Below are 13704 nucleotides of genomic sequence, written 5' to 3' on the forward strand. Positions count from 1 at the left end.
CGGGTGGGTGCCCACAGGCACGATGAGGCTGAGAAGCGGCTGCCTAAGGCCAGCCTGGTGCTCCTCTCCAAGTTTGAGCCCGTGCTGCAGTGGACCAAGCACTGTGACAACGTGCTGTACCAGGGCCTGGTGGAAATCCTCATCCCCGACGTGCTGCGGCCCATCCCCAGTGAGTGCCCGCCCCGCCCCGCCCCCACTCCCCGTGCCCCACTCCCCCGCCGAGTCCCCACCAGCCCCCTGCCGCCCCCAGGTGCCTTGACCCAAGCGATCCGGAACTTTGCCAAGAGCCTGGAGAGCTGGCTCACCCACGCCATGGTGAACATCCCCGAGGAGATGCTGCGGGTGAAGGTGAGGGTGTGAGGTGGGGGCGGAGGGGCCAGCTCGGGCCCACAGCTTTGGGTCCTCCCTCCTGGTTGGGGGCGCTGGGCGCCTCGGCCTCCTCTGCCTGTCCAAGGCAATAACATGCGTCCCTGTGTTTGTCCCCTCAGAGTGAGCTGTGGGTGTTCTCTTCACAAGCCAGCTTCCTCAGGTGCCCACTTCTGACACAACCCACTTGTGGTATTTCTGTATGTAACACATCATCTTAAAATAAAAACCAAACGCAAACTTGAGGTAGTTCTCTTCAGAGAGCTTCAGCAGAAAGTGCTTTAGATGTTCAGAAAGAGATAAAATGTTAAAAAAAAAAGATACCTATAAGGAAACAGAATAATGGCCCTCTCCATCAGTGCCACACATCCACTAACTACCAAGATATTTGGAAATAGATGGAATGGGCTTGCTCTTGAGCAAAAGGAAAAAAGAAAGAAAAAAAAGTTGTTAAAGTCCTGAAAATGCTCACAAGACTGGATGTCAGAAGAATGACCCCCGGGGTCTGCTGGACCAGAGAGCTGGGCTTGGTCTGTGGAGAAACTAGAAACTGGATCCAGGGGGAGTCCTTCGGAACTGGCAAGACTTATGTATTCATTCATTTATTATACACACATTTATTGAGCACCTGCTGTGTGCTCGGCCTGGTTCTAAGTTCTGGGAGCACAGCAGTGACCAAGATGGACAAAACTCCAGCCCTCCCGGAGTTGACATTCAAGGGAATAATCAAACAGAATGAAGCAGAAGGTTATGGAAGCGGTGCCCTTTCTGGGCTGTGCCCTCCCAGATCTTCTTATATGCTTTGATTAAAAATAATAGTGTTCGGATACATTAATTTTTTTTTTTTGGACACATTATTTGTGTGGCTGATGACCCAAAGTTTACAAATCCTGACCCTTTAATCTCCCAACAAAAGCAACAAGGTTTTTTCTCCCTTTTCGGAGAAAGAAAAAGGCTCAGAGAGGTCACAGTGGGTGGGGGAAGGGACCTGAGTGGGCGGGGGCAAGGGTGAATTCCAAGAAAGCCACAAGCCCGGGGCCCCACAGGTGGCAGCGGCCGGCGCCTTCGCGCAGACCCTGCGTCGCTACACATCGCTCAACCACTTGGCACAGGCGGCACGCGCTGTGCTGCAGAACACTGCGCAGATCAACCAGATGTTGAGCGATCTCAACCGCGTGGACTTCGCCAACGTGCAGGTGAGCGCCGGTAGGGCAGGTGACGAACTTGGGGTAGCCCGGCGGGGCGGGCCCCCGGTGCGGCAGCTGAGTCGCGGGCGCCCGCCTTCCTGCTCTGTCCTAGGAGCAGGCCTCGTGGGTGTGCCGCTGTGAGGACCGCGTGGTGCAGCGGCTGGAGCAGGACTTCAAAGTGACGCTGCAGCAGCAGAACTCACTGGAGCAGTGGGCGGCCTGGCTGGATGGCGTCGTGAGCCAGGTGCTCAAGCCCTACCAGGGCAGCACCGGCTTCCCCAAAGCCGCCAAGCTCTTCCTCCTCAAGTGGTCGTTCTACAGGTGCGCCCCAGCTGGGCGGGAAGCGCTCGCTTTGCAGCAGGGCAAAAGGGGGCAAGAAAAGGCCCCGCCTCTTCGAGGAGGGTGGGGCTAGACGAGGACCATCTCCTTCAGAGTGCGGCCAGAGAAAGTCCCGCCTCCCTGAGGGACTGGATACCTTTTAAGAAGGCCAGGAGAAGGGAATGGCACCCCACTCCAGTACTCTTGCCTGGAGAATCCCATGGACGGAGGAGCCTGGTAGGCTGCAGTCCATGGGGTCGCTAAGAGTCGGACACGACTGAGCGACTTCACTTTCACCTTTCACTTTCATGCATTGGAGAAGGAAATGGCAACCCACTCCAGTGTTCTTGCCTGGAGAATCCCAGGGACGGGGGAGCCTGGTGGGTTGCCGTCTATGGGGTCGCACAGGGTCGAACACGACTGAAGTGACTTAGCAGTAGCAGGACTCTGCTGGTGGTGGATGGGTCTAGGGCCCTGCCCCTCTCTGATGGACACCCCGGGGAAACTTGTACGGGGCTGGGTGGTGGTAGCTGCGTTTGCTCAAGCCTGGTTCTCATGGCAGGGAAGTGGGGCGAGAGGTGGGTCTAGGCCTGAGGGTCTCCTCTCTGTCGCCGCCTCCAGCTCCATGGTGATCCGGGACCTGACCCTGCGCAGTGCCGCCAGCTTCGGCTCCTTCCATCTCATCAGGCTGCTCTACGATGAGTACATGTACTACCTGATCGAACATCGTGTGGCCCAGGCTAAGGGCGAGACCCCCATCGCCGTCATGGGCGAGGTGCGCGCAGCGGGACGCTGAGGGCACAGGGCGGGGCGCCCCTGGGCAGGACCCTCACCCCTTTTCTCTCCCCACCTTCCAGTTCGCCAATCTGGCCACCTCTCTGAACCCCCTGGACCCGGACAAAGGTAGGTAAAGCCAGGACCTGAGTTTGGAGGTCGGTACAGGGGGGCTGGGATGGAGGAGGCGCCAGTTGGGGCACCGCGTAGGGGCCTGGTGGCGCGGCCGCCCCGCGCTGAGCCAGGCCCCGGTCCGTGTGCTCCAGACGAGGAGGAGGAGGAAGAAGAGGACAGCGAGGATGAGCTGCCGCAGGACATCTCGCTCGCGGCCGGTGGCGAGTCGCCTGCGCTGGGCCCCGAGGCTCTGGAGCCACCGGCCAAGCTGGCGCGGACAGACGCGCGCGGCCTCTTCGTGCAGGCACTGCCCTCCAGCTAAGCCCGCGGCCTTCCCCGCCCCACCCGCCCTCCCCCGCTGCCCCTCCTCGCCAGGGTCCCTCACAGCTTCTGTGGCTTCGCTGTCACCGCTCCAGCTTTGGCCAGGGCCAGGAGGGGCCTCCAAGACAGGGAAGGCTAGGGGGTACCCACCCCCCCATGGGGCCCGCACAATCACAGGGCCGGGCGGAGCCGCAGCTGCAAACTCTGACACAAAAGACGTGCCTTAAGGAACCCGCCGCAGTGCCCAGGTGCCCCCTGGGGCAGCCAGCTTGGCCCCTTGGCCCCAAAGGCTGCATCATCTCCCTCCCTCCCCCAGCCCCACCCCCACCACCCCAGGGGGCAGGCAGGCAGGCCCCCTACCTTGCAGAACTGTTAACTTATTCAGCTCGCTGGCTTTGCACAGCCTGTCCTGGGCCCAGCCCTGAGCCCCGGGTGGGCGCAGGTGGGCATCACCTGGGGACCCACCACTGTCGGCAGCAGCAGCCCCGGGACCCCTCCCTCAGTAACCCCACTGCTTCCCCCTCCTTGGTATAAGTGCAATTAAAGCCGTGGGTGTCGCATCTTCTCCAGTGCTGGACCCTCCCGTGCCCCACAGCCCCAGAGGGGGGCACTGCCCAGCCTGGACAGAGGGGGAGGGCAGAAGGGGCACCATCTCTGGCTTCCAAAGAGCAGCAGGCTGGGCCGGGCGATGAGCCCGGAGGGGCCTGCTGCAGGCAGCGGGCCCGCAAGTGCCACGCCTGCCCCAGCCGGGGCTGGGTGCTCCGCTTGCTCGTACCCAAGCCCCCAGGCACCCTTGCCGCTGGTTTGTAATGGAATCTCCACGCTCCTACTCGACCCCCACCTCCGCTCCTGGAGACCGTGCTTCTCCTCCGTGTGTGGGACCTCTGCCCCCTCCCAACCCCCACATGACTATTGTGCGATTTGTGAGCGGAGTCGGTAACTTGTTGGGTTTTTTTCCAACCATCATGGCCTTATCTGTTCCGGTTTTCTCAGTGTTTTCAACCTGTGAGATAGATGTTTATGGCAAAAAGCGAAAAAAGAAAAAAAAAAAAGAACCTGACCTATTGTATAAAAATCACTATTTTGTGTGCTCCGCGTGCTACAGCTTTTGGGAGTGGTTTGCCCACTCCCTCTCCCACTCCTCTGGGCCTCCCTTCTCCTGGCGGTGAAAGTGTCCACGCGTGTGGTAGTCTAGTGTGCCGAGCTGTTTTCTATCTTTTTGTAGTCTTTCTTAAAACACAATAAATTCCACTGTCATATTTGGCTACTGCTGACTTGCCGGGCTTTGGTGGGAGCCTGGGGGCTGGAGGGGGGCCAGCTGGGCCCCAAGCTCATGAGTAGCAAGCAGTGAAGGGAACTGGTGAGGTTCAGAAATAAAACATTTATTATGTGAAGAGGAACAACAGGGCCGGAAGGGGGCGGTGTGACGGCCACTAGGTTCTCCACCTCAGGTAGGGGCAACAGAGGGTGGTCGGGGCAGGGGTCTGGGATCCATCTGGCCTCCCTGGGCTGTGTGGGGGGCCTTGTCCACACCTGTAGCTGAGGAAAGGGGCGAACTCTCGAGGAACGAGGGCCCGCGCCCAGCTTAGGGTGAAGGCGGGTGCTCAAGGCAGGTGGGGCAGGGGGCTCTCTTCCCTCTGCCCCTCCCCACTTAAATAGGCATAAATAAGAAGCGTCCAGACTCTCAGGCCACCAGGGGCTGCCCGGCCCAGCCCCCTTCCCGGAGCCTAACACTAGTGCCGGTCATCGGTTGGTCGGTTGGTCGGTCGGCCGGCCGGCCGGCGGCTACCAGGAAGGCAGCCAGCTCCCAGGCCGCGGAGGTAGTTGGAGTCAGTGTCCAGGGCGGCCGGGCTCTCACAGCACAATCCACGTGTATCGCTCGCTGTCTGCCAGAACTTTCAGTGAGCACCCTGCAGTGGAATGTGGGGACAAGGCCTTGGAACCTCTAGCCGGCCCAGTCTGCAGGAGAGGCTTCTCTCTTTACCTGACCTGATGGCGGCCCAGAAGGCTCTAGCAAGGCAGGTGCAAGTTATCTCTGCCTCGGGCCTGCAGCCATTCAATTAATGTCTGCTGAATGAATGAATGGTTGGGGGGCCGTCAGGTGCCACATCTGAGCTGGCCCCCTGGCTCTGGCCTGGGCTGTCCTCACCTTCACCCCACATGCCACTGCTCAGCCAACGAGCTCCTTCATTCAGCAACATTTAGCAATTAGCGCCCGCTCCAGGCTCCGCCCAGCCCCAGGATCAGGACCCCAGTCCCGAACTGTCGTCAGGTCAGTGCCCCACCTTTGTGCAGAGCCTCGTTGGTCATCCTGTTGACATATCGGCCGCTGCTCTCAGGCACCAACCACTTCATAACCATGTCCACACAGCTCTTGCGATATGAGCTCCAGACGCTGCCGCTGAGGGAAGAGGGTATGAGCAACTCCCAGCCCTGGGCCCAACCCAGCCCTGCCCCGCCTCGATCCTGCCTCACCTGGTCTGCCCTTTGACCTCAGTGAGGTCGCCCACGCTGACTGTCACAAAGATGCCCGTGTTGAGGTCCCATGCCACCTTGAGACTGGTGTGGTAGGTCTTTGGTCTATGGGAGGAAAAGCTGGTGAGCACAAGAGAAAGTGGGGGACTACAGGGTGCCTGAGCTGGAACCCAGGCTACCCCAAGGCGCTTTTATCTTTGGAGCAATAATGGAATAGCCTATGCAAGCTTTGGGGAGCCAAGGGGAGTTTTATCATATGCTACCTGCCCACACTGAGCTATCATGAGCGCAAGCCCTGCTGGGCAAGGGTGAAGGTGGGTCCTTGCCCACTCACCGGAGCTGGCCTTCCTCGGTGGGGGATGGGAACGCCAGGAGCAGCAAGCCAATGTTGATGAGGACCTGGTTGGTCTCTGGGCAGACCTGGGGGGCGGAGGGTGGACAGTGACAGCTACTTAGAGTGCCACCAAGACCAGGGAGGCCCTGGACCGCCCTGCCTGACACCTGGACCCACCTCCAGGATGACAATGTCATAGTCGCTAAAGGAACAGAACTGGTGACCCCAAGTGGCGTCGTGGCGGATCACCTCGTTGATGACATACTCGAAGTCCAGTGTAAGCTGCTCAACTGTCAGGTACTGACCCTGTGGACAAGGGCAGGGGGAGAACTGTGCCCACCGCCATCCCAGGAGGTGCCCCAGGAGCTGCCCCTTGGCCTCCCCACCACCCACACCCACCTGGACAACGGCCTGCTCCCGCATGGGCCGCAGGTTGCGACCGCGGAGATCGGTCACCACGAAGGGCAGGGAGATCTTGTCATCCTCGAACTCTAAGGGGGCAGGACAAGGTGGTAGGGATGGCGGTGGGAGGCCTGGAGGCTCTCAAGGCCAGCCTCCCATGCTTGGGGCCCTGCCCAACAGAGGGGCTCCCCACTCACCATCCTCTGGCTCCGTCCCCTCACCGGACCCCAGCACGTAATAGAGCTTGGTGTAGTTGACGTATCCAGGCTCTGGGGCGGGCGCCTCTGCTGCAGGGGGGCTGTCCCGGGGCACCGCCTCCCCACCTGGGCCAAGAGGCTCAGAGGGCAGGCGGCAGCGGCTGCCTGAGGGCCCTGGGCAGGGAGGTGGCCGGACTTCCTCCGAGGTCCCACCCTTGGCCTCTTTGGCCCGGCGGAAGATGTCAGCCACAAACTCCTTGGCTTTGGCAATGGCAGGCGAGGGATCGGGGGGCCCAGAGGGCCAGGCTGGGGCCGCTTCAGGGCAGAGGCTGGGGAGAACAGGGGGCAGCTCTGGGCTCTGGGGTCCAGGGGGGCTGGGAGGGGCTGGGGGGTAGGTGGTGTGGTCATACAGGATCTGGCAGAAGCTGCTATCTCCTGGAACACACAAATAAAAAGTGAAGGAGATAGAAGAGGTCAATAGGTGAGTTTAAGTCAACGCTTTCCTGACCTCCCTCATTACCCTGGGTGGTGGGAGGGGCGGTGGTGTGGATCTTAGAAATCCAAGAGGAGGCCCTCCTAGAAGACTTACATATGCTGAGATCAGTCCAAACCAACCAAAACAGAAAAAGGCCTCACACACACACATGTTCATTCAAACCTTCCTCTTAAGCATCTGCTGTATGCCCCATACTGAGGACATAGGAGTGAAGAAGACAAAATTCCCTGCCCTTGGGAGCTGACATGTATGGATAACAGCAGTCATGTATGGATGTGAGAGTTGGACCATAAAGAAAGCTAAACGCCGAAAAATTGAAGATTTTGATCTGTGGTGCTAGAGAAGACTCTTAAGAGTCCCTTGGACTGCAAGGAGATCAAACCAGTCAATCCTAAAGGAAATCAGTCCTGAATATTCATTGGAAGGACTGACGCTGAAGCTGAAACTCCAATACTGTGGCCACCTGATTCGAAAAACTGACTCATTAGAAAAGACCCTGATGCTGGGAAAGACTGAAGGCAGAAAAAGAAGAGAATGACAGAGAATGAGATGGTTGGACGGCATCACCGACTCAACAGACATGAGTTTGAGCAAACTCTGGGAGGTGGTGATGGACAGGGAAGCCTGGTGTGCTGCAGTCCATGGAGTCACAAAGAGTAAGACATGATTGAACAACTGAACTGAACTGAATCGGGGAGCTGAGTTATGATGACAGAAGATAAAAGCTACATAAGGGCTCCCGTGGTGGCTTAGTGGTAAAGAATCCGCCTGCCAATGCAGGAGACATGGGTTCGATCTCTGATCTGAGACGATCCCACATGCCCAGGAGTGACTAAGGCTGCGCGCCACGACTGAATCTGTGCTCTTGAGCCACAACTGCTGAAGCCCGCACAACTGGAGGCTCTGCTCTACAACAAGAGAAGCCACCCAATGAGAAGCCCACGCACCACAACTAGAGAGCAGTGCCCGCTCTCTGCAACTAGAGAGAAGCCTGCATAGCAGTGAGACCCAGCACAGTCAAATAAATAAGCCACAGAGGCCTGACGGTTTACCACACTGTCTTCTGTCCTTTTCAACTTGAGACAGACCAGCACAGGCACAGCCTGGCTGGATCCCAGGCCTCTCTGTGGCTCCACCTAACCCTAACCTGACTGGGGGCCAGATCTCCCTGTGGAGAATCTCAGTGTGAAGAACCCAACGCATCCGCCAAGCAGCACCACCACCAGGCACTGGGCCCCCCCTGTAAGCAGCCCTTGTAGAGGGGAGCTGTCCTCTCAGTTCAGAGACTCGGGGCCAAGGCTCAGAGAAACTTGTCCAAGCTCACACTGAGAGATAATACAAGTATGCCAACACACTCATGTCTGCCAGGGCAGTGGCACTTCTTCCGGAGAGGAGGCAGACAAGTGGAAAATGTTTGCGTTAAACCCCACCTCTGTGTAAATACCCTCCTAGGGTGAGAGGGGAGAAGGCAATGGCACCCCACTCCAGTACTCTTGCCTGGAAAATCCCATAGACAGAAGAGCCTGGTGGGCTGCAGTCCATGGGGTAGCTAGGAGTCAGACACGACTGAGCGACTTCATTTTCACTTTCATGTATTGGAGAAGGAAATGGCAACCCACTCCAGTGTTCTTGCCTGGAGAATCCCAGGGACGGGGGAGCCTGGTGGGCTGCCGTCTATGGGGTCGCAAAGAGTCGGACACGACTGACGCAACTTAGCAGCAGCAGCAGCAGCAACAGGGTGAGAGGAGTGTCGACACCGCCGACAGTGCCCCCCGCCTGGGCCGAGCACACGGCCGCATCCTGTCCTGTGCAGCCATTGCTAGCAGGGTGGGGGCAGCCGCCCCATCCAGGCATAGCTTGTTGGGGGATCACGGTTTGGCGAGAAGCACAGCCTTTCCCACACTGGTACAGGTGGCCAGGGCAGGGGTGGGAGGCCCCTGGAAGAGCTCGAGGACAAGGCACACTGCCCCTTGCTGGTCTGTGGGCTCAGTTATATATACATATATAACACATCCATGGCTTCCCCAGTGACTCAGAGGCAAAGAATCCACCTGCCAATGCAGGAGACCCAGGTTCAATCCCTGGGTTGGGAAGATCCCCTCGAGGAGGAAATGGCAACCCACTCCAGTATCCTTGCCTGGAGAATCCCCATGGAGAGAGGAGCCTGGCAGGCTACAGTCCATGGGGTCATAGTTGTACGTGACTGAAGCAACTAGGCACACACACAAGCGTATATATAGGATCCTCTTCTCATGTCCATTCCCCTCCCTCCCCAAGGGGCAATCGTTTTAAACGCAGGTAGTTGATATCTTTTTTTGGCCATGCTACTCAGTCTGCAGGATCTTAGGTCCTCCCCAACCAGGGACTGAACCTGGGCCCTCGCACTGAAAATGTGGACTCCTAACCACTGGACCCCTGGGGAAGTCCCAGTGGTCATCTTTATTGGACTGGATTCTGGCATAACTGGAACACATTCTAAACTCATATATAAACGGCATCAGTAACAGGTTACAGATCTCCTTGTGTTTCTTTTGCACATGAACATGTCTTTAACGCACACTCTCCACAGACAGGTATGCTGGGGCACTCCCTGCTGATCCGGGGGAGGTAACCACCCAGTCCTACTTTCCCAAATGCCAGGCGGGCCCCAGCTTCTGCCACTAAAGCCTCGGACACACTTGGGCGCAGGGCTGCTGCTGGGCCACAAGCATCCTCTGTTGCCATAAGGCCCTGGGAGAGCAGGAGCCCCCTGCCCCCAGCCCCATGTCAGCAACAGCCAAAACCATGAGACAGCCCTCTATCCACTAACCACTCCCTTAAGTTTTTAATCAATCTTTCTCTTTTTGAATAGAAGGACGCACTGCATGGTGGACATGGGACTATTTGAACTTGACATCACTAAAATTAAATTTAACAACTCAGTTCCTTGGTCACATGAGCCACTGTCAAGTGGCTACTGGTGGCAGCTGTAGCAGATACCCCAAACATGGACCCTCTTAGCCCCATGGAAAGTTCCAGTAGGCAATGCTGGGGCGGGGGTGGGGGGGCAGGGTGACTGGGTTTGGAACCCACATTGCCACTTCCTGAACAAGCGACTTCACCTCTCCAGGGTCTCAGTCACCTCATCTGTGATGCGGGGTAGGGATGGCACCGACGTCAAGGGGCTGCTCGGCCAAGTCATCGGGTCACAGGGCCCCACGGCTGGGAGCACGCACGCAGGGCCCGTCAGCAGACCCAGGAGCCTACCTGCCGAGTGCACCGAGACGGCGCAGGCCACTAGAGAGTAGCTGGTGTTGAGCAGCACCACCTGGTCCTTCTTGAGCTGGAAGGCGGGCTGGAAAGTGGGGAAGGGGTAGACCACCTGGTACTTGGTGTGCAGCATGAAGCCATGCCGCAGGCACTGCGCACTCGGGTCACCTGCAGCGACACAGGCCACGCGGGCTCAGCTGTGGCCGTGGGGCAGGGAAGCAGGCCGCCCAGCGCCCCAGGCCCCCAGCCCCTCACCTGGGTGGGCGCGGCTGGCATCCCGGCAGGCGGCGCAGCGGCCCGGCGGCGGCACGGCCACGGTGCTGATGTAGATGTCCCGGTGGTTCTCGTCGCTCATCACCATCATGTTCATGAGCATGCCGTTGGCTGAGCGGGTGCTGGGGGCCGGCGGAGCCTCAGAGCCTGGCCTGGGCGCCCGCCCCCACCCACTCCCCACCACCCTATCCCAAGTCTCACTTGAAGCCGAAGACAATGACCTTGGAGGCGTCACTGGGCCACTCGCACACGGTCAGGTATAGGTCACTGTAGATCTCCTCGTCCTGGAAGAGCCGCACCTGGCGGACCTGAGCAGCAGGTTCTCATGGGGGTGGGGTCCAAGCGGGCCGGGGCCAACCTGAGGCTGCACCTGCCGGAAGTCTCAGGCCAGGGAGCCCCAAGCAGCCTTCACCCCACACCCCGCTCGGCCATCCTGAGAACACGCTGAGGAGGCTCATAAGAATTTCCCCACAGGTCGGGGACACAGGGAGGCCAGGCCTAGGATAGGACGCAGCCAGACCCATCGGTTCCAAACCCAACCCACCCTAAGACCGGTTCACCTCTCTGAACTCACGTGGAAACTGGGGTAACGGCACTCACCTCCCAGGGTGGGACATTTGAAGAGTCAAGGTCAGGGCTAAATCAGGCATGGCAGCCTGCTTGGTTCTAACAGACCTAATGGGTCCCTCCTGCCTTGAGCTGTCAGACCATAGGAAATCCTGCCATTTACCCACTTTCGGCTCTGAAGATGGCAATTTCCTACAGTTCGACCTAACACTTGGAGTCCTGACAACGGCCCTGAGAATACACTATCTTCCATTTGTGGCCATGGAACTTGAGGCTCAGAGTGGGGTCATGCGGTCAGAAAGGGAGGTGGCCTGGCCCTACCAGCTTGAGCTTGCTGTGCACATTGAACTCCCACCAGTACAGGTGGTAGATGTAGAAAGAGAAGTCGTCGTCCCCACTGCTGCTCGTGTAGGAGAGAACGTAACGGCCGCACTTGGAAAAGCCCAGGAAGATGTGTCTGTGGGGATGGCAGGGAGGGGCCAATGGCCACGTCAGGGCTGGCCGGCCATCCCACCCCGCCAACCCCTGCCTGGCCCCTGCCTCACCCTGCGTAGAGGAAGTCTTCATCCACAATGTTCTTGAGAGAGACGCAGACCCTGGGTGGCAGCTTCCGGAAAAGGCGAGGAGAGAGCTGCCCACTGATCTGGGGAAGGGGCAGCCAGGGCTCTTGAGACACCACGTGGAAGAAGCGGCCTGAAGCCCCCCCATTCCCCTCACACAAGGCAGAACACCACCTTTGGGGTCCAGCCCAGCCACACAGGCCTACTTCCTACCAACCATAACGGTCCAGGGTGGTCCAAGCTCTGGAAGGTGTGAATGGCTTGCGCCTGTCTCTCCACCAGGGCCCCATGCCACCCTCCCAACTCCACAGCCTAAGGGTTCCTCTTGCCTGAGGTTTCCCTGGTGGCTCAGATGATAAAGAACCTGCCTGCAAATGCAGGAGACGTAAGAGACATGGTTCGATCCCTGGGTCGGGAAGATCCCCTGGAGAAAGGAACGGCAACCCATTCCAGTATTCTTGCCTGGAGAATTCCATGGACAGAGGAGGCTGGCAGGCTATAGTCCATGCAGTCACAAAGAGTTGGACACGACTCAGTGACTGACATTTTCACACGTTCCTCTTCCAAGGCTATGAGGACTATCACTGGCATTGCTTCCCCCAGTCATCCCTGGCCCACACTGGGCCACCTGTCTGTCTTCCTGAAGGCTACCTGAAGGCACAGTAAGCTGTTGACATCGAGGATCACTAAGGAGGCTGAGATGGGGGCTTGACCAACTCCATTCACCTGTTCCCAACCCACCAGCCTATACACAGGGCGCTTAGGTCCCTGGGGGGCTGTCTGTTGAGGCAGACAGAAGGGTAAACCTGACTAGTGACTGTCCAACTCCTGCCCAACTCCCCCTTCTCAATTAACAGCTGCCCTCCAACTGACTCCCGCATCCCAAAACTTCAAGGAAGGTTTTGGGTGGGGAGCAGGCCCAAGTTGAGCATTGAGGAATCAGAGCACCTCGGATCCTGCTACCTAGTCTAATGGGGGAGATGCAGCCCAGCCCTCGAGGAGATCCCAGAGTGGAATAACCCTGTCAGCGAGGCCCAGGCTGACTGGGAGACACAGTCCCCCGCCATGGAGCTTCCAAGCTAAGGGCGGAGCCACAGCCCAACCCAGGGAGCAAATCAGGCTGAGGGTGGGGACTGTCTCTGCTCCAGGAGTTCTAGTCAAAAGGAGAAGACACAGCCCTGCCCTCACAGAGTTCCCAGACTGATGGAGAAGACCGCACGACTCCTGATCCACGGAGACACAGACCTGCCCCACTTGCTGCTGACCTGACAGCAGATTTACACGCTTGCCCTCCCAGAGCTGGCAACCCGATGGGGAAAAAGATTCCAGCACGCTGAGAGTTTAGTTTCATGGGGAGACAGAGCCTTGCTCAGGTAGCTGAAGATCAGGCCCTCTCCAGGGAGCTCCCTCCCATTCAATGTGGGAGGCAGTTACAGGAACTCCCAGCTCTCCTGTGGTCAGAGCTGGACAGAGAGAGGAACTCCAGGCGGAGGAATCCCAAAGCCGGTAGCAGAGTCTGTGCCAAGGGGGCGGTAAGGCTCCATAACGGAAGGGCCAGGGGAGCAGGGTTTTGAAAAACGAGTCTGACCCTGCGTCGCCCCCTTTCTCTTCACTCCTCCAGCGGCCTCTAAGGCCCCCTTCATCCAAGCCCGTCCTCGGGACCCCGCCCCCAGCCCCTCCATCCAAGCCCCCTCTCAGGGACCCCGCCCCCAACTCCCTCCATCCAAACTCCCGCCGCAGCACCCCCAATCTAAGCTCTCTTCCTGGGGCCCCGCCCAACCCCCTCCTCCAAGCCCCCTCCCCCGGGGCTCCGCCCCCAACCCCTCACCCCGCGAACGCCCTCCCTCCCCGCCGCCTCCCTCGTCCCTCCTCCCTTCCCTCCGACGCGCTCCTCCGAGACTCCAGGCCTCACCTTGACCCGCTCCAGCTGCTTGAGGACGTGCTCCCGCCGCCGCCCCGCTGCCCGCTTTCCTCCGGCGCCCCCGGGGCCGCCGCCGCCGCTCCCGGCCCCGCTGTTCCGCTCCGATTTCGAGCTGGGCGCCATTTTCACCCCCTCCCTCCACTTCCGGAG

The 13704-nt window shown here is 59.0% G+C and overlaps 2 protein-coding genes across 8 annotated transcripts in view; one reads left to right on the plus strand and one right to left on the minus strand.

The window, feature by feature from the left end:
- The window catches only part of RFX1 (regulatory factor X1), a 35426-nt gene extending 31087 nt beyond the window's left edge, over positions 1-4339 (plus strand). For 6 of the 7 annotated variants that reach the window (XM_070792685.1, XM_070792681.1, XM_070792680.1 and 3 more), the window contains 7 exons: positions 18-169; positions 251-348; positions 1413-1562; positions 1666-1874; positions 2493-2646; positions 2729-2774; positions 2912-4339. In XM_070792685.1, the coding sequence (XP_070648786.1) occupies positions 18-169; positions 251-348; positions 1413-1562; positions 1666-1874; positions 2493-2646; positions 2729-2774; positions 2912-3081 (979 nt within the window). In that variant the 3' untranslated portion in view covers positions 3082-4339. Of the gene's footprint in view, positions 1-17; positions 170-250; positions 349-488; positions 1349-1412; positions 1563-1665; positions 1875-2492; positions 2647-2728; positions 2775-2911 lie in introns of those variants that run through there. The other variant, XM_070792687.1, reaches the window with a different exon arrangement.
- A 102-nt stretch (positions 4340-4441) lies between these two features.
- DCAF15 (DDB1 and CUL4 associated factor 15) lies at positions 4442-13704 on the minus strand. The gene is made up of 13 exons (XM_019964003.2): positions 13546-13704; positions 11619-11716; positions 11395-11530; positions 10708-10814; positions 10489-10628; positions 10231-10401; positions 6489-6923; positions 6289-6380; positions 6067-6195; positions 5890-5975; positions 5556-5660; positions 5366-5481; positions 4442-4990 (listed from the first exon to the last, which is right to left on the minus strand). The coding sequence occupies exons 1-13, from the start codon at positions 13675-13677 to the stop codon at positions 4935-4937; spliced, it is 1803 nt and encodes a 600-aa protein (XP_019819562.1). The 5' UTR covers positions 13678-13704; the 3' UTR covers positions 4442-4934.

Source organism: Bos indicus, chromosome 7, assembly GCF_029378745.1.
Source record: "Bos indicus isolate NIAB-ARS_2022 breed Sahiwal x Tharparkar chromosome 7, NIAB-ARS_B.indTharparkar_mat_pri_1.0, whole genome shotgun sequence".
NCBI classification, from domain to species: Eukaryota; Metazoa; Chordata; class Mammalia; order Artiodactyla; family Bovidae; genus Bos; species Bos indicus.

Bases quoted from the DNA above. Each gene is read 5' to 3' on its own strand.
- DCAF15 (XM_019964003.2), bottom strand. From the start codon at position 13,677: ATGGCGCCCAGCTCGAAATCGGAGCGGAACAGCGGGGCCGGGAGCGGC. The intron at 10,402-10,488 runs GTGAGGGGCTGG...GTGTCGCTGCAG, and splicing joins TGCCAGCCGCGCCCACCCAG to GTGACCCGAGTGCGCAGTGC. The intron at 6,196-6,288 runs GTGGGTGTGGGT...CCTTGTCCACAG, and splicing joins GGGAGCAGGCCGTTGTCCAG to GGTCAGTACCTGACAGTTGA.